Raw genomic sequence first — 20,600 nt, forward strand, 5'->3', positions numbered from 1 at the left:
AAATATTTAAATGCAATCACAAGTGAAATGTGCAAAAAATGATTAAATATAAAAAGCAAAATACATTTTCCAACAAGGTCAAGTCCACTCCGGTGGGCTGTTAAATAGAAGCCCCACTGAATGTACAGTTCATAGTGATCTTCCAAGTGGTGATTATTCAACCCTCTAAGTAGTAGTGACATGCGACCACAACACCAAGGGAAATGTGATAGGGTGCGACAGGAAAGTTCCTCCACCTGTAATAATACTGCCCCTTACCAGCTTGTTAGATCTCTTTTTAAGGAGATCGTGCATGCCTGTGGCTCTTAACCCCAGCCCTGAGTCTTTAAACTTGGATGGCTAGATGTCCCCAGACTCTCTGCTCGGGGGGGCCTCTCTACAGCAGATGTGCACTCATTCCCCATGAAAGAACATAAAGGCTTCCATAGCATAACACGTTTAAAAAATATTTATTAGAATAAACAGTAATGCACTTACAATTATGCTGAACATATACAGCATTCGGTATAAAACAAGAGCCGGCCGGCTCTCGATAGCTGCCCGTTGCTTCCGGGACTAGTGAGGTATGTGGTGACGTCAGCACGCCGCTCCTCCCTAAATTAGCCGATAATGCCCCCATGGGGCCACCAACGCATCCGACGTGTCCACCCAGGGATCCTTTGACCTGGCCACAAACCTCTGCACCTTCCGATTGAGCCGAGAGGCCAGGAGACCCACATCCGGCATGCCCCACCGTAGGCAAATGAGCCAAAACACTTCCGGATGCAGTGACCATTCCCCCTGGTCCAGCAACTGACGACTGAGGTAGTCCGTCTGCCAGTTTTCTACGCCTGGAATGTACACGGCTGACAGAGCCGGCACGCGCCGCTCTGCCCACTGTAGGATGTGGGAGACCTCCAGCGCCACCGCTGAGCTCCTTGTCCCTCCCTGTTGATTAACATACGCCACCACCGTGGCGTTGTCCAACTGGATCCTGACCGCCTGATCGCCCGCAGCTCCAGCACATTGATCGGCAGATGGGATTCTTCCTGCATCCAGCGACCCTGGGCCGACTGGATGCCCCAAATTTCCCCCCAGCCGGTCAGGCTGGCGTCCGTCATGATCACCATCAAATGAAGAGGAAGGGACGATTTCCCGGACCAAAGGGCTGGGGACCTCAGCCACCAGAGAAGCGAAGCTCTGGCTAGCTGGCTCACCCTTATTTGACAATCCAGGGATGTCGGAGACTTGTCCCATTTGGATAGGATCTCTTTCTGCAAGACTCGAGTGTGGAATTGCGCATACGCTACCACCTCAAAAGTGGCTACCGTGAGGCCCAGAACTCACATGCAAAAATGCAGGACGACCACCTGCGGGATATCAGTAACCGCACCACAGATTGGAGAGTCTGCACCTTGCTTGAAGGAAAAAAGACTCTCGTCTTTGAGGAGTCCAAAATCAACCCCAAGTACTCCAGGCGCTGGGTCGGCAGCAACACCGACTTCTGGAGATTCAACACCCAGCCAAACTCCTGAAGAGTCAACATGGTGATCGCCACATCCTCTCTTAGTTCTGAGGCAGAAGCTGCTCTCAGGAGGAGGTCATCCAGGTAACTCACGATGGCGATCCCTCATTGTCTCAGGAACGCCAGAATCGGAGCCAGCACCTTGGTGAAAACCCTTGGTGCCGACGCTAAGCCAAAGGGAAGAGCTACAAGTTGGTAGTGCTCGTCCCCGACCGCAAATCGCAGGAACCTCTGGTGTCTGACGCATATGGGGACATGCAAGTATGCCTCCTTGATGTCCAAAGACGCCAGGAAATTCCCTGATGAAGTGCAGTGACCATGGAATGAACCGATTCCAACCTGAACCTCCGAACCTTCACAAAACAATTGAGGTCCTTGAGATCCCCTTCCCTCTTTGGGATTACAAACAGATTGGAGTAGAATCCCTGAAACCTTTCCGATGTCGGTACAGGCACTATTACCCCACGCAGTAGTAAGTCCTGTACTGCCCCAAACAGGGCCTTCTGACGAGCCGGAAGAAGATGAAGGTTGGAGGATCTATATTATCCAGCCTGTCACCCAGCCTGACTGTTGATTGTAGATCACAGGAAGAAAAAACAAAAACAGCAAAAAAATTTTCAAAGACCACTGGTCCCCACAGGGAGCCAGGTCCTTCTCCTAGACAAGGCAGAAAAAAAACTGAGCTGCTGGGAGCAGAGTGAGGGGTTATAGCCAGTAGGTCCGCCCCCTGGGCAGTACTGTGCTTTTTTTTGTGTTCTGGCTAGTCCTCTCCTAAAGGTGGCGATATAACCCTAAGGTCAAGATTAAAGTGCTGTGTCTGTCAATGAACGAAAGAGAAAGAAAGAACGCACCGGTGAGCTCAGCAACACCAAAAGACCCAGAAGACCACGGAAAATAACTGGTGGATGACGGAATTCTTTTCCTGGTGAAGAAAACACCCTTCACACCCTTCACAACAGTTGGCTAATATCAAGAACACTCTCCAGGAGGTAGGTGTATGTGTGTCAAAGTCAACAATCAAGAGAAGACTTCAGAGTGAATACAGAGGGTTCACCACAAGATGTAAACCATTGGTGAGCCTTAAAAACAGGAAGGCCAGATTGGAGTTTGCCAAACAACATCTAAAAAAGCCTTCACAGTTCTGTAACAACATCCAATGGACAGATGAGACCAAGATCAACTTGTACCAGAGTGATGGGAAGAGAAGAGTATGGAGAAGGAAAGGAACTGCTCATGATACAAAGCATACCACCTCATCAGTGAAGCATGGTAGTGGTAGTGTCATGGCATGGGCATGTATGGCTGCCAATGGAACTGGTTCTCTTGTATTTATTGATTGATGTGACTGCTAACAAAAGCAGCAGGATGAATTCTGAAGTGTTTCGGGCAATATTATCTGCCCATATTCAGCAAAATGCTTCAGAACTCATTGGACGATGCTTCACAGTGCAGATGGACAATGACCGAAACATACTGCAAAAGCAACCAAAGACATTAAGGGAAAGAAGTGGAATGTTATGCAATGGCCAAGTCAATCACCTGACCTGAATCCGATTGAGCATGCATTTCACTTGCTGAAGACAAACTGAAGGGAAAATGCCCCAAGAACAAGCAGAAACTGAAGACAGTTGCAGTAGAGGCCTGGCAGAGCATCACCAGGGATGAAACCCAGCGTCTGGTGATGTATATGCGTTCCAGACTTCAGGCTGTAACTAACTGCAAAGGATTTGCAACCAAGTATTAAAAAGTGAAAGTTTGATGGATGATTGTTAATCTGTCCCATTAATTTTGGTCCCTTAAAAAGTGAGAGGCACATATACAAACTGTTGTAATTCCTACACCGTTCACCTGATTTGGATGTAAATACCCTCGAATTAAAGCTGAAAGTCTACAGTTAAAGCACATCTTGTTCGTTTCATTTCAAATCCATTGTGGTGGTGTATAGAGCCAAAAAGATTAAAATTGTGTCGATGTCCCAATATTTATGGACCTGACTGTACATATGATTCAGAAATATTCCCATTTCATACGATTTTGAAGTAGGATTGGCACTGTCAGTAGCCGAGATCCAGTACCAGGATGATAAAGCTCAGATGGCCAACATTTTACTGTCCATGGAAGGGCTTTCTAGCCAATTAGAAAAATAAATTTAAAAAAAAAATGTAAAAAAAAGTATAAAAGGACTTATTTTTGATACTTCAATAAAAATGTTCTTGGCCATATTTATCTTTTATTGAAAGAGTGCGATATATTTGGATCATAAGGAATATTATACAAGCATAACACTTTGCCTTTTTACATCCCCATTTTCAGATACTGCACACAAGCATATAAAAACAGTAGAAAAGGTGGAGTTTTAAGGATTCATGCACACAGGGCTTTTACAGGTATTTTATGGCTAGCATAATTTCCCAGCACTTGCCTGCACCCAGGAAGTAAACTGCCATGTATGTGATTAAAAAAGCATGGCCAAGTATAGCCCTTCATTGTATGGCAGGCTGTACATGTGGCTCTCCAGGTGCAGGAAAGGGCTGGGAAATTACATTAAAGTGTTACTAAACCCAGGACCCTACTAAATGGATTCCCTATATCTGATCTTCCACAGTACACAGAGCATAGAAATTATTTTAGTAAATATAAACTGCTAAATACCTTTTCTCATCAGCAGTAAATAGCAGTCTTGTGACTTCTATCAGTGTCCAGTCGAGCACTGGTTTAAGCTTGTAGGAGGAGATTTCATTCTCCTCTAACTGTCTTATAAGGCTGCATGACCCTCGACTTTCTGTCTGGATAGTGCAGAGTGGCCCTGTGCTGATCACATGCACCCTCCCAAAAAAACCCAAAAAAACAAAACAAAAAACAAAATAAAAAAACTCCTCTCTAGCAATACACACCAAACTAAGCATGACCAGAGTGCCTCCAAGGCTCTGTACTATCAGGAGATGGATTGGGGACTGTGGAAGATGGCCAGGATGAAACAGCCTTTTTACACAATGCACAGGATAACCCCTTAAGTGCCAGAGTGAGTAACAAGCATGCTATGCTGCATATACAGACTGATTTTTACTCTTGTGGGTTTAGTAACACTTTAGCTGCTTATATCATGTCTGTAACTTGGGATCCCAGCTGCAATTTTAATGACCATATTCTATTCATAAGTATTTATAGATTTGAATTGGGTAAATAAAACTTCACTGATTAGTCTATTTATTAATAATGGCTTAGCACATTTCATTAGTTCTACAGTGAGTATAACAAGCATGCTTTACTGCATATACAGACTGATTTTACTGTTGTGGGTTTAGTAACACTTTTAAGTGCAAAAAATGCCCGTAAAAGCCCATGTATATGAGCCCTAAAAGTAATTAAACAGTACAAATGGTGAAGTTATGAAGGTTAAATAGAAGAACAGCAGAAATTATGGAATTATAATGGTAAACAGTTGAAACAGCATAGTTATGAAAGCAGTAGTTAAGCATTAGAAATGGTGGTGTTATGACGGTACAATGCCTTGAAAAAGAATCTTTACCCCTTGAAATTTTCCACATTTTGTCATGTTATAACCAAAAACGTAAATGTATTTTATTGGGATTTTATGTGATAGACCAACACAAAGTGGCACATAATTGTTAAGTGGATAGAAAATGATAAATGGTTTTCAATTTTTTTTACACATAAATATGTGAAAAGTGTGGCAAGCATTGTATTCAGCCCCCGAGTCAATATTTTGTAGAACCACCTTTCACTGCAATTACAGCTGCAAGTCTTTTTGGGTATGTCTCTACCAGGTTTGCACATCTAGAAAGTGACATTTTTGCCCATTCTTCTTGGGAAAATACAGTATCTCACAAAAGTGTGTACACCCCTCACATTTTTGTAAATATATTATTATATATTTTCATGTGACAACACTGAAGAAATGACACTTTTCTACAATGTAAAGTAGTCAGTGTACAGCGTGCATAACAGTGTAAATTTGCTGCCCCTTCAAAATAACTCAACACAGCCATTAATGTCTAAATCGCTGGCAACAAAAGTGAGTAGACCCCTAAGTGAGAATGACCAAATTGGGTTCAGTGTCAATATTTTGAGTGGCTACCATGATTTTCCAGTACTGCCTTAACCCTCTTGGGCATGAAGTTCACCAGAGCTTCACTGTTTGCCACTGGAGTCCTCTTCCACACCTCCAGGACGACATCACGGAGCTAGTGGATGTTAGAGACCTTGCGCTCCTTCACCTTCCATTTGAGGATGCCCCACAGATGCTCAATAGGGTTTAGATCTGGAGACATGCTCGGCCAGTCCATCACCTTTACCCTCAGCTTCTTTAGCAAGACAGTGGTCGTCTTGGAGGTGTGTTTGGGGTCGTTATGTTGGAATACTGCCCTGTGGCCCAGTCTCCGAAGGGAGGGGATCATGCTCTACTTCAGTATGTCACAGTATATGTTGGCATTCATGGTTCCCGCAATGAACTGTAGCTCCTCAGTGCCGGCAGCACTCATGCAGCCCCAGACCATGACACTCCCACCACCATGCTTGACTGTAGGCAAGACACACTTGTCTTTGTACTCCTCACCTGGTTTATGCCAAACATGCTTGACACCATCTGAACCAAATAAGTTTATCTTGGTTTCATTAGACCACAAGACATGTTTCCAGTAATCCATGTTCTTAATCTGCTTGTCTTCAGCAAACTTTGTGGGGCTTTCTTGTGCATCATCTTTAAAAGAGGCTTCATTCTGGGATGACAGCCATGCAGACCAATTTGATACAGTGTGCGACGTATGGTCTGAGCACTGACAGACTCACCCCCTACCCCTTCAACCCCTGCAGCAATGCTGGCAGCACTCGTAGGTCTATTTCCCAAAGACAACCTCTGGATATGACGCTGAGCATGTGCATTCAACTTTTTTGGTCGACCATGGCGAGGCCTGTTCTGAGTGGAACCTGTCCTGTTAAATGGCTATATGGTCTTGGCCATTGTGCTGCAGCTCAGTTTCAGGGTCTTGGCAATCTTCTTATAGCCTAGACCATCTTTATGTATAGCAAAAAATTTTTTTTTTCAGATCCTCAGAGTTCTTTGCCATGAGGTGCTTCCAGTGACCAGTATGAGAGAGTGAGAGTGATACCACCAAATTTAACACACCTGCACCCCATTCACATCTGAGACTTTGTAACACCAATGAATCACATGACACTGGGGAGGGAAAATGGCTAATTGGACCCAATTTGGACATTTTCACTTAGAGGTGTACTCACTTTTGTTGCCAGCGGTTTAGACATTAATGGCTGCGTGTTGAATTATTTTGAGGGGACAGCAAATTTACACTGTTATACAAGCTGTACACTCACTACTTTACATTGTAGCAAAGTGTAATTTCTTCAGTGTTGTCACATGAAAAGATATAATAAAATTTATAAAAATGTGAGGGGTGTAGTCACTTTTGTGAGATACTGTAGCTCAAGCTCAGACAGATTGGTTGGAGAGCGTCAGTGAACAACAATTTTCAAGTTTTGCCACAGATTCCCAATTGGATTTAGGTCTGGAGTTTGACTGGGCCATTCTAATAGGGCGTACACACGGTCGGACTTTGTTCGGACATTCCGACAACAAAATCCTAGGATTTTTTCCGACGGATGTTGGCTCAAACTTGTTTTGCCTACACACGGTCGCACAAAGTTGTCAGAATTTCCGATCGCCAACCACGCGGTCACGTACACCACGTACGACGAGACTAGAAAAGGCCGGTTCAGAACCAAGCGCGGCACCCTTTGGGCTCCTTTTGCTAATCTCATGTTAGTAAAAGTTTGGTGAGAGACGATTCGCGCTTTTTCAGACTCGTGGCTTTCAGATCGTTTTCTGCCGTTCAGTTTGTGCTTGTGGGTTTGTATCTGCTCTTCAGTGCGTGCAGTCAGTTCGTATCGGAGTTTTCTGTGTGATCTTGCCTGCTCGTTGCTGTTTTTCAGGTCGCTCTTCACAGGCCTTGCTGTTCTTCAGTGCGTTCTGTTACTTCGTTCTGAGCAGCCGACCGTTTTCTAGCCATGTTTCGTATGCGTACTCCTCATAGAGTTTGACACAAGTCCAGTCCATGAACAGGGTGGGGAGGAGTTCACGGACCAAGAATTGGTTGCTTCAGCGTGACCAGTTCTCTCATATGCCTTTGCTCCGTGAGAATAATCCTGATGATTTCAGGAACTTTCTCAGGATGACGGACTCCGTGTTTCACCGTTTGTTGGCTTCGCTGACCCCCTATATCAGCAGGCAGGATACCTGCATGAGGCAAGCCATCACTCCGGAGCAGAGGTTGGTCGCTACCTTGCGGTATTTGGCCACAGGGAGAAGTCTGCAGGACTTGAAGTTCTCGACAGGCATCTCCCCCCAGGCTCTGGAGATCATTATCCCAGAGACCTGTTCTGCCATCATACAGGTCCTGCAGAAGGAGTATATGAAGGTAAGATTTTTATCCTTTAATATCACATTTTATTGTATTGAATGTTTGATAATATATTGTATTTCTTTCCTCATACCCTAATTACCATGATTGTAATATGCTGTGAATGTCCCCTTTGTCCTCATGCATGCTGGATTTTTATGTAATTATTATTTTATGTCCTTCATACATATTTGCCCTTCAATAACCTCCCCAGCATGGTGTCTCCTGCCCTATTATCACCTCATGTAGTCACTTAACAATGTATTTTATCAGCTCCATAGTAGTGCTTTACCCCAAACACCCCCTAAAATGTTTGGAAATGTTATTTTTGATTTAAATTCAGGCAGAGTGCCAGAGGGTTTTTTTTTGTGGTGTCCCCAAATAATTTTTAGTAACCCTCCCTCCCCCAACTGCTAAGTCAGCTGATCCCAATTCTCTATCTATCCTCAATCATCTATCTGCTGACTTTGCCAAACCCATACACACTATACCCACCTCTTTACTGGTCAGATGTATGGATGAATTCCACAAAGCATGTAGTGCAAGGGCCTGCCTGTATACTTTCCAATGGTAATGTTTAAAGTTTTTGTATCCTATTATTATCTTGATAGGTACTAGCAGAATGTCCAAATGTCCTCAAATGTGTACAATGTGTATTTATATCTTTGTATTCTGACACTTCTTACCTGTCCAGTGGTCTGCCAATAGTGTAACTAAGGAGGGGCTATTCCAAGTAATACCCATTATTTAGGCATTCATCTCTCAATGAAGTGAAGAGGGTTACCTGTCCAAGATTTCCACACACCCCATAATGTTAGAAATGGCCCATGAGAGGGGGGGGGGGGGAGGGGGAATATGATAGGTGTACCTTATACTTTGGCCTTGTTAAATTCCCCTTAATAAATGCTATCTGGAGGTTGCCCCATAATGTTTGTGTCTAATCTGCTTGCCATGTTTCAGAGTAAAAATAGTAATGCTTATTGTTTTTTCCTCAACAGTTTCCTTCCACGCCACAGGAATGGCAGACTGTGGCCTCCCACTTTGCCCAGCGGTGGGACTTTCCTAACTGCGGAGGGGCAATTGATGGGAAACACGTCCACATCGTCCCACCACCCAACTCGGGGTCCTACTATTATAGTTACAAGGGGTTTAATAGTATAGTGATGTTGGCGGTGGTGTCGGCTAATTACGACTTCTTGTATGTGGACGTGGGGAAGAATGGCCGGATGTCCGATGGTGGAGTCATCGCCCAGACGGAGTTCTACAGGCGTCTCCAGAATGGCAGCTTGGACTTGCCAGCTCCAGAGGACAATGTGGAAGGACTCCCATTTGTGTTCGTTGCTGATGAAGCATTTGCGCTGGGGGACCACCTGATGCGGCCATTCCCGATGAGGACCCTCACCCCGGAACAGAGGGTTTTTAATTACCGGCTGGCCAGAGCCCGAAGAGTGGTGGAGAACACATTTGGAATCCTGGCCAGCCGGTTCCGCCTATTTCTGACACCTATCCATATGGCGGAGTATAAACTGAACCATATAATACTTGCGTGCTGTGTTCTCCATAATTTTTTACGGAAACATTCGGCCAACTATGCTGGCTCAGTTGGGCCTGAGGCCGGAATCCTACATCAAACCACACTGACGGCGCTTGAAAGTGGCCGTCCTGGCTTGCCCTCCCTGAGTGCCCGTGATGTCCGGTTACGCTACCTGGAGTTCTTTGCGGGTAGGGGGGCTATCAATATGCCCGACAATATGTGAAGCCTTTTTCAAATAAAAAAAAAAAAAGAAAATCTTTGTGGACATTTACTGCTTGTGTTTGTTTTAGCTGACCCTGACAGAAATGTTTTGAGTTGAGAAAATGTTGTGATTCGGTAACCTTATACAAAGCACTGTTGGCTGTTATTTCCTAAATGTAAAAACACATTTCACTACAAGTGCACTTGCAACTACACTGAAACTGCACTTGTAGTGCAAAGAGGATTTGCCCTTAGGAAATAACCCCCACTTTTGTATCAAACAGCTATTACATCACCCCAAAAGTGTTGTAGTGTTCAGACAATAATCCACACATTCTTGAGTAAGCCACTTTTTAATACCTGCACAATCACATGTGCATTTACCAAAGGTTTTTAAAACAAACCAACATGTTTGTTGTATAACAATTTTTGCAGTAGCATTATCAAAAATCGAAATGTCCATTTCAGATAAAACAGGCCTGTGTAAAACCAACAAGAAAGCCAAAAAACTTGAACTTACAAAGTTCACATTAGGTAAAACCTGAAGGCTATATCAGACATCAGTATTTAGGAACTGGGTTTGCTATAGCGTTCAGATGGGGGGAAATCACCCCTGGAAAAGCCAAATTTGGAAGATGCACACAAATTTCCCAATGTCAACATGTGCTATCTGCCATCAGGGGGGATCAAGGGACGTGTTTTGGGGGAGCAAGCCCTTCCTCAACGCTACTTTATATTTGAGGAAGGGGTTGCACCCCCAAAACGCGTCCATTGATCTCCCGTGATGGCAGATAGCACATGTTGGCACACTGTGTGCATCCTCCAAATTTGGCTTTTCAAAACATTGCCAAAAAATATAAAAGATTGGACCACAATACAAAAAGTGATTTTGTAGGGTTTAAATTCGCCCCAAAACATCAATGATGTTATTATTTTTTTTAATAACATCATGGATTTTTTGCTGGATGTTTTGCAGTTCGGCATTACACCCGATGATCTCCCCGATCAGGATCTGGGCACTTTCAGAAGTAAAGCGTTCGGGATCCACAACCTCACGATCACCTAAAAAGAGATAAATAAAAAAAAAAAAGGTCTCAAAAATCTGCCAGCATCCATCTCTTACCTGAGCCTGTGGTCGCAGACACTCACCTGTTGTGGTGCCAATCTCCACCACATCTTCTTCTTCCTCCTGCTCTTCTTCGTTTGGGGGTATTTCACCTTCTTCCATAGGTGGGGGGTCTCTGGTCTCCTCGGATGAGGGGTGTCCTCTGAGTCTTTTCTCCCCTATGTAAAACAAAAATGGTATAATTAGCACACAGATATTTGATGGCAGAACTAGAAATAGGAAACATTGCTTGGAAGTGGGGTACAATTGTCTATTTTAGCTGAGTTCCAAGATGTATTTTTTTTATTGCCCTTTGTCAAGCTGCAATACTTTACCTGTTTAGTACAAGCTTCACAGATGGAGACCCCCCTATAGTATACACTGGAGCACCTGTGTGCCCCCCCCTAATAAAAAGGGTGTTCTTGTGTCCCACACTAGTGCTCCAATGTCCAGATGTGAAAACAGCTGCTCAGTGTCCTCTCCTTACACACAATCTAGTTGGCATTTCATTCTAGTAACAAACCCATCTACACAAACAAATATTTGGCATCCAAGTAGGTCCAAAAAAAATGTGGGAAAATGCATATGGCCTAAACAATGGTGTTCTAGAGTCCGAAAGAAAAACGTTTGATACGAACGAATAATGGGCCCATGAACATTAAAGTTGCCCTTTTAAACGTTACAATTAATAAAAGCATATGGAGCAGCACGAACGTAATAAAGACAGAAAGAATAGGAACACAGCACAACTACTTACTTTTTTGCAGCACTCTCCGGATCTTTCGGTACTGCTCTGGCTCTCTCAACTTCAGGTCCGACCACCGCTTCCTGAGCTGATCTTTAGATCTTCGTACCCCGAAATTCCTGTGAAGGCTTTTGACCACTTTAGCAATGATTCTGGCCTTTCTGATGTTGGGGTGGGGGTAAGGCCCATACTTTCCGTCATAGTCGGACTTCCTCATGATGTCGACCATCTCCAACATCTCCCCAAAGGACATATTTGTGGCCTTAAAACGTCTCCTTCTGGATCGGGACGTGCCTGGATCCGGGCTTTCCTCCTCCTCCTCCTCCTCGTTGCTATAATTAGCACACACCTGCTCGAACTCCGCCATCATGCTCTTCACCCACTGCGCCGAACGAAAAGGGGCGGGGAATAGACTAGAAAGAACGTCAGGGGCGGGCGGAGTTACACGCATGCGCAGTGTGTATAAAGCGTAACACGCGTACGTATTACGTACGATCTGTGAGCGGAGGAAGGAGCATTGGACGCGCCGATCGTAAGAACGAAGGTAAGAGACAAACTTGTGCCTACACTGCTTCTAGATTGAGGCCTATATTGTAACAAGATTAGGAGAGTTTTGTCTGACATTAGGCTTTGTCTTGTGTTGTGTCTTGCAGTGAACATGGATATGCTACTCAAAGATAATGACTTCATGTCAGTATTCCTAGATATGTTACGGGAGCTGCCCTGTCTATGGGAGATTAAACACCCCCATTTCAAGAACCAAGCAAAGATGAAGGCAGCACTGGAGCAATTGTGTGAAATTGTGACGCAGGTGATCCCCACGGCAGACATCACCTATTTAAAGATATTAATTGGTTGCCTGAGGAGCACATATCTAAGGGAGCACAAGAAGGTCTTGGATTCACAGAGATCCGGAGCAGCAGATGACATCTATGTCCCCATGTTGTTGTACTACGACAGGCTGCACTTTCTGGCAGGCCAGACTGAACCCAGGCCATCCCTCTCCAGTCTTCCTTCCACGCTTCCTTCCCCCCCGGCTGAGGCTTCTGACGCCCAACCTGGGCCTTCCAGGCCACATGTGGAGGAGCCCAGATTGAGCCAGGTATAGCATTCCTCGAAATATTTCTGCTTGTCCAATCAATGATGTTAACTAGATGTTAGTTGGGAGTACTAATTTAGGATTGTGATTGATGATGCAAAAACTAAAACCATGTCCCTTTTTCATACACAGGGAAGTCTCAGCCAGGAGGTGGCCGGGCCGAGCCGGCTGGCTGAACAAGTCATGTGTGAGGCCCTCATATTGGAGGCTCTTGAGAAAGGTATGAGGGGCCAAATGACACCTCAGACACACCTTTGGGATGGTCCTCCTCCTCCTCCTGCAGGTCCTCCTCCTCCCTCTCCTCCAGGTCCCCCCAGTCCTCCTCCAGGTCCTCCCAGTCCTCCTCCAGGTCCTACTCCTCTTCCTGCCACATCTCCAACTGCACAGCCACAGCCCGGAAGGAAGCGTGGAAGGAAGACCAGACAGTGATTGCCCTGGGTTCAGTCTGGTTGGCCAAAAGATGCAGCCTCTTGTGGTACCACAGCCTGGGGACACACATGTCATCTGCTGCTATCCGGATCTCTGCGAATTCTGGACCAGACTGCCCTCCCTTACATATGGACTCCTCAGGCCACCAATTTTGATGTTGAAGAATTGATGTCTGCTGTGGGGGTCCCAGGCTTCGCTAATTTCTCATGTTGATCCAGTGTTGCCTTCCTCTTTGTTTGGTTCTGATCCCTTAATAAAGGATTTTTGTTTTGAATTATACTCTCCTATGTGTTTTACTTCAAAAAGGACAGTTTGTTTGTGAGGATTCAGGTACATTTCAAATATACAATGTGAAATGAACAAGGGACACCAACACCAAACAATCTCCTGGAGATTAAATAATAAAAGATATCAATGGTGTTGGGGTAACTTGACACACAAAACACACACAAAAATATTCTGGAGTAAAAATAAAAATAACATTGAACAAAGATCAGCCTTGGAAAAAATCCAAACATTAAAGAAAAAAAATAAGGCTGAAAATCCAAAAAAAAAAAAAAAAAAAATAATATAAAACTGTCAGATGTGACAACTAATAACAATATATTCAGGGAATCCCACTAAAAAAACACAAATAAAAGTTTGTGAGAAGTGTGTGTGAATATGAGCAGCAAAACTACTTAATTCTTGTCACATTATAAAGAAGAAGAGAGTGCGCTGTATTAAACCATTTTTAACATTGCAGCGTGATGAAAGTGCTGTATCCATTGCGAACGCTAAGTTTACCAGAACGAGCTGTCCCGTCTCGGAATTTCTTCTGAGCATGCGTGGCACTTTGTGCGTCGGAACAGGCCACACACGGTCGGAATTGACGCGATCGGATTTTGTTGTCGGAAAATTTTATCTCCTGCTCTCCAACTTTGTGTGTCGGAAAATCCGATGGAAAATGTCCGATGGAGCCCACACACGGTCGGAATTTCCAACACGCTCCGATCGGACATTTTCCATCGGAAAATCCGACCGTGTGTACGGGGCATAACTCATGAATATGGTTTGATCTAAACCATTCCATTGTAGCTCTGGCTGTTTGTTTAATTACTTCAATACAGGGCACTTACACCCCCTTCCTGCCCAAGCCATTTTTCAGCTTTCAGCGCTGTCACATTTTGAATGACAATTGTGCAGCCATGCTATACTGTAACCATGTGAATTTTTTATCATTTTATTCACACAAATAGAGTTTTCTTTTGGTGGTATTTAATCACTGGGTTCTTTTTTTTTTTTTTTTTTTTTTTTTTAGGAAAAAATAGACTAAAAATTTGAAAAAAAATAAAAGTTTTTCTTAGTTTCTGTCAGAAAATTTTGCAAATAAGTAATTTTCCATCTGCACTGATAGGGCGGCACTGATAGGCTGCACTGATGGGCACTGATGAGGCAGCACTGATGAGGCAGCACTTATGGGCACTGATGAGGCACAAATATGCCGCACTTTTGGGCACAGATAGGTGGCACTTGTGGTCACTGGTGAGTGGCACTGGTGGGCACAGATAGGCGGCACTGATGGGTAGCAGTGATAGGTATTGATTGACAGCAGTGGTGGGCAGCAGTGATAGCCAGCACTGACTGGCCTCACTAATGGTACATGGCTTACAGTTGTGGGCACTCACTACTGGCACTGGTGAGCACTCACTACTGGCACTGGTGGGCGCTTTATTGTAATCAGGGCACTGATCCAGTGCGCTGATTACATGCCGCTGATCAGCTCTCCTCTCCTCACACTCTGTCAGTGTGAGGCGAGGAGAGACGATTACCGGCATCTCCGTGTTTACATGTGACCGGCTGTGGGACACAGCCGATCACATGGTTAAAGAGCCTCAGCCCTTTACAGAGATCGGGGTCGTGCCGTATCCAGCAACATGGCACGGCCATGATCGGCGTGCTGCATGCCCCTGGGGGCACGCGAAAGTGGCTGTTCTGGGCACCGTCATATGACGTCCACCCAGAAAGAGAGCCACTCCGTTGTCATTTGAGTGTGGGTGGGCGTCAAGTGGTTAAGATTGTTGTCCCACTGGAATGTGAACCTCCGCCTCAGTCTCAAGTCTTTTGATGACTCAAACAGGTTTTCTTCTAAAATTGCCCTGGATTTGGTTCAATTCACCTTCCCATCAACTCTGACCAGCTCCCCTGTCCCAAGCATCTCCACAACATGATGCTGCCACCATATTTCATGATGGGGATGCGTGTTCAGGGTGATGTGCAGTATTCGTTTTCCACTCCAGAGTTTTGCTTTTAGGCCAAAAAGTTAAATTTTGGTCTCATCTGACCAGAGCACCTTCTTCCACATGTTTGCTGTGTCCCCAACATGGCTACTCGCAAACTGCAAATGGGACTTCTTGTGGCTTTCAGCAATGGCTTTCTTCTTTCCACTCTTCCATACAAGGTCAGATTTGTGGAGTGCACAAGTAGTAGTTGTCCTGTGAACAGATTCTCCCACCTGAGCTGTGGATCTCCTTGCACAGCCTGTTAGTTTAGGTGGACGGCAATGTCTTTGTAGGTCTGCAGCTGTGCCATACCCATACTCTTTCCATTTTCGGATGATGGATTGAACAGTGGTCCGTGAAATGTTCAAAGATGGGATTTTCTTTTATAACCTAACCCTGCTTCAAACTTCTCCACAACTTTATCCCTGACCTGTCTGGTGTGTTCCTTGGCCTTCATGATGCTGTTTGCTCACTAAGGTTCTCTAACAAACCATTGAGGGCTTCACAGAACAGCTGTATTTATACTGAGATTAAATGACACACAGGTGGACTCTATTCACTAATTAGGTAACTTCTGAAGGCAATTGGTTCCACATTTTAGTTAGGGGTATCAGCGTAAAGCGGGCTGAATACAAATGCACGCCACACTTTTCAGAGATTTGTAAAAAAGATTGAAAACCATTTATCCATTATCATTTTCCTTCAACTTCACAATTATGTGCCACTTAGTGTGGGTCTATAACATAAAATACGTTTACGTTTTTAGTTGCAACATGAAAAAATGTGGACAATGGGTGTGAATACTTTTTCGAGGCACTGCAAGTAGATAAGCTGTAGAAACGGAGGTGTTGTTTCCAAAAACATTCATTAAAAAGTTCATAATAGACTAATTCTGAAAATAGAAAAGTATTAAAACAGGAGGCTGTCCTCACCTGCCGCGGTTTTCCTAATGAGCAGCTAATCAGGGCCACTATATTTATTCCAGGATGTGGGTTGGTCTGTAGGTCACCACCCCGCACCCTGTCCTAGGACGGTCAGACATTTATTTATCTCCTCCTGACGTAGTAAGTACAACTATAGGTCTCTACCATTTCTTATTCCTTTTGAACTGCTAATGCATGTTATTATGCAACATCCTAATTGGTGATTCCTATTAACAGGTTCACGAGTCACCCACATCCCTTAAGCTGTTCATTTCTCACTTTATTCCCATTTTCACAATTGTGGCATAAGCTGCCTCTCTTCATCAATAAGGTACCATTTCACTTTTTCATATTCCACATTGGTTTCATCCTTTTCTTTGCAGTACACATATTCACTGACCTCCTCATCTTTCACTTTCACGGTTTCTACTTGACTTTCGTTTTCACTCTTCATTTCCATCACATTTCACCACACATACCAATCCAGTTTGCGCTGGTTTCTTTTCATTCACTTTTTCAGACCATTCACTCAGCAGCCCATCAACCATCACACCCGGCTGTCGTTTTTTCCTTCTTCCCTCCCTTCTTTTTTTTTTTTTGTGGTCAAGTTTTATTTTTATTTTTTTCCAGTATCTTTGTTTCTCTATCTTATACTGTTTTGAGTTTACCTCTTTCCATCATCCCTTTCTCTTCCCTTTCTCAGTCACCTTCTCTATTCTTTTTTCTTTTGCACCTCCCTTTCTCATTTCCCTTCCTGTGCACCTATCCCTTCATTCACACACGCACCTCTCTCACTACACCCACCACTATGTCTCCTTGCCATTTTCACCCAGCAGCCTTCCATTTTTCTTTCACTCTTTTCCCCTTTTTTTCTTCACTACCTTCTCCCTTGTCAGTTTTCACAGTTACTTTCATCCCATCTTTTCCTTTTCTTTCTAATCTTTCCATTCATCCTTCCCCCTTTTTTTTCCCCTCTTCTTGTTCACTCCGTAATGGCTTTCACATTTTAATTTACTCCGTACACGTCTACTACCTTTATTGGTACAATTTAACAAATCTCGTTGAGTTGTCTGACCATGTCATGTAACGTATTAAATTAACACTAATATTACATAACAGTAATAATAATTTTTTACATAGGTGCCTGCCCCCCCATGCCTGACGGGCCCCAGGAGCATTCGCTTGTTACTCCTTGTAAGACACACTGTTTGGGGTCCCGTCCTACCTTGGGGCATTTCCTGGTCTGCCGGCGCGCAGGATCCTCTGACAGCCTTCATGGGAATTTCGGTTGGGAGATCCCCCCGTATGCACATAGGTAAATGTATTGAGACGGCTATCCTTTGCGCCTATATGATCGTTTGTGTGTTTTTTCCATTCGATATACTAAATGTATTTCTCTTGCAGCAAACGTATCCTCTGAAGACCCCAATGAAATGGGTCGAAACGTGTGACATTTTGTCTCATTAGACATGTTTGCTATGTAATGCCATGTATCTTTCTATGTTGCAATATTTGCACTTCTAGGGTATAACCCTTTGCTGAACTCATATTTTAACCTCTATGGTAAATTTTGTATGCTAATAAATTATATCGATATAAACACTTCCCTTTGAATTTTTTGTTATTCTTTTACTCTGCTGCCAAAAAAAAAACCCTTGGGGGAACTTTCCCATATCAAGTATTAAAACATTATTTTATTCCAGTTATTCAGACATTTTTTGAAATGCAGTTGATTTGCTACTTCAAAATGAACTGCATACTACCTTTTACGCTATTTTAAATGTATGAAAGTCATGTGAGGTAGCACTGATGGGAAGACTTGCAATATATCAGCTCCAATCTGTGGAGTTCATCTCCTACAACTCAGTTCTAGCTCCTGAGTTTACTCCCACAAAAATTTCACTGCGTCCCATTTCATGTCATAAAGCCAGGTCTGAGTTCTAGAGCCAGGCTTTGCCATCATTGCATCATCCAAAGTTAGCAAATACATTTCCAGAGGCTGTAAGTTGAATAAACTCATCCCTGCCTAATACTTTAGGTTGTATGTGCCACAAAGGGCAGGAGGTATGCATTGTAAAGCTCTCTTCAAAACACATCAGTTAAGTCATTAAGACTAAAGGCTTACCTTTAACACCAGGCAGTAGTCTGTGGGTGCCTTGTATTTGCTGCGATACTCCTGACCATAGTAAACATTAACATGATCCAGTTGAAGAAAACAGACCAGGTCTCTAGATGCCTGAAAATAAGAAGGATTCAAATATTTCTAGTTTAGTTAATAATTTAATTTGTCATTCTTTTATTAGTTTCTTCATGTTTTTACTACTTAACATGTTCAGAAAGGCAACACTCTATTGCCCATTGGAGGGCATTTTAAAGGCCAAAAAGAGGAATTTTGACTTATCTGTAAATTCCATATCTTGTAGTACAATACAGGACATAGGCAAAATATTCATTACAACAATTATAGGCATTTAAATTAAGGTGACTGGGCACTGGCAAATCTTTAGAGGACAAGCCTCCTAGGTGCCTACTCTATAACCCACCCCACTGTTCCTTTTGTAGCAAGCAATGGAGAGTAAACCAAAGAATGGAAGGGGGGGTGCCCTGTGTCCTGTATTGCAGGGGTTCCCAACCCCCGGGAAACCGGCACCGGTCCATGGTCTGTTGATGGAAGGGCCACGCAGTGGGAGGGAGAGGAAAACGCGGTCCGACAGGACTATCACAGATCAGGGGGCGGGAGGAGCTGCAGAGCGGGAGACTTTCATATTAACAAGCGGGTAATCACCCACTTGTTAACATAGCTTGTGGCAGCACCCGCATTCAGTCCAGATCTGCAGCTCCTCCCACCCCCTGCCCTGATGGCAAGTTAATATCGGTGGCGGGGGGAGAGACCTGGGAGAAGACACATTTCTGAATCTGTCTCTACCCTGCCAATGAGGCAGTGAGAGAGGAAAGGGGGAAGGGAAGCATGACTTCAAGGGGCACTGTGACAGGGGGGCTGTGAAGGTAAGGGGCACTGTGACGGGGGGCTGTGATGGACAGGGGGGCTGTGATGGTAAGGGGCACTGTGACAGGGGGCTGTGGTGGTAAGGGGCACTGTGACAGGGGGCTGTGGTGGTAAGGGGCACTGTGACAGGGGGGCTGTGATGGTAAGGGGCACTGTAACAGGGGGGCTGTGATTGTAAGGGGCACTGTGACGGGGGGGGGGCTGTGATGGTAAGGGGTACTATGACGGGGGCTGTGATGGTAAGGGGTACTGTGACGGGGAGCTGTGATGGTAAGGGGCACTGTGATGGGGGAGCTGTGATGGTAAGGGGCACTGTGACAAGGGGGGCTGTGATGGTAAGGAACACTGATGGGGGGCTGTGATGGTAAGGGGCACTGATGGGGGGAAAGTGATGGTAAGAGGCACTGATGGAGGGGCAGTGATGGTAAGAGGCACTGTGATTGGGGGGGCAGTGATGGTAAGAGGCACTGTGATTGGGGGGGCAGTGATGGTAAGAGGCACTGTGACGGGGGGGTCCGTGATGGTAAGGGGCACTGTGACGAGGGGGGGCTGTGATTGCAAGGGGCACTGTGACGGGGGCTGTGATTGCAAGGGGCACTGCGACGGGGGGCTGTGATTGCAAGGAGCACTGACCGGGGGGGGGGTTGCAATTGCAAGGGGCACTGTGACGGGGGGCTGTGATTGCAAGGGGCACTGTGATTGCAAGGGGCACTGTGACGGGGGGCTGTGATTGCAAGGGGCACTGTGACGGGGGGCTGTGATTACATTAATGTAAAGAGGCACTGTAATGTAAAGGGGGGCTGTGATGGACACTGTGGGACTGCTTTAAAGGGGGAACTGGGATGTAAAGGGGGACCGTAGAGGTGGGTTGTGGTGTGAAGGGGGGACGAAGAACAGACTCTGTGAATGTCCAGTTGCCTGCCCAAGCCGGCACCCCAGAAATATTGTCTGACACCGAAAGCGATCCCTGGTACCAAAAAGGTTGGGGACCACTGCTGTACTGTACTCCAAGTTATGGAATTTACAGGCAAATAAAAAAAATTATTATAACTTAATCATGCAGTACAGGACACAGGAAGACTATTCATACACCTGGGATGTTCCCAAGCAATGAACAGGAAGGGTGGGAAACAATGAGGCAAACAGAACCGTGCCAAAAAGCCCAACAAGAGTTAGAAGACCGAACCTCAGAGTTGCTGGGAGAGCCTTGTGCCCAAAACCTGTTTCAGCAGAAGATTGGTCCAAGTTGGTCCACTTGGTAAAACTTTGAAAAAGTATGACCAAAACACCAGGTGGTGGCCTTACATAACTGGGCTACTATGATGTATCCATCATGGTGGTCTTTTTTTTTTTTTGTA

At 44.8% G+C, this 20,600-nt stretch overlaps 1 protein-coding gene across 7 annotated transcripts in view; it reads right to left on the reverse strand.

The window, feature by feature from the left end:
* RAPH1 (Ras association (RalGDS/AF-6) and pleckstrin homology domains 1) overlaps nucleotides 1-20,600 on the reverse strand; it is a 345,430-nt gene that overhangs the window by 14,667 nt on the left and 310,163 nt on the right. For all 7 annotated transcript variants that reach the window (XM_073633353.1, XM_073633356.1, XM_073633355.1 and 4 more), the window contains one exon: nucleotides 18,361-18,471. In XM_073633353.1, coding sequence (XP_073489454.1) covers nucleotides 18,361-18,471 — 111 coding nt within the window. The remainder of the gene's footprint in view (nucleotides 1-18,360; nucleotides 18,472-20,600) is intronic.

Source organism: Aquarana catesbeiana, linkage group LG06 (genome assembly GCF_042186555.1).
Source record: "Aquarana catesbeiana isolate 2022-GZ linkage group LG06, ASM4218655v1, whole genome shotgun sequence".
Lineage (NCBI taxonomy): Eukaryota > Metazoa > Chordata > Amphibia > Anura > Ranidae > Aquarana > Aquarana catesbeiana.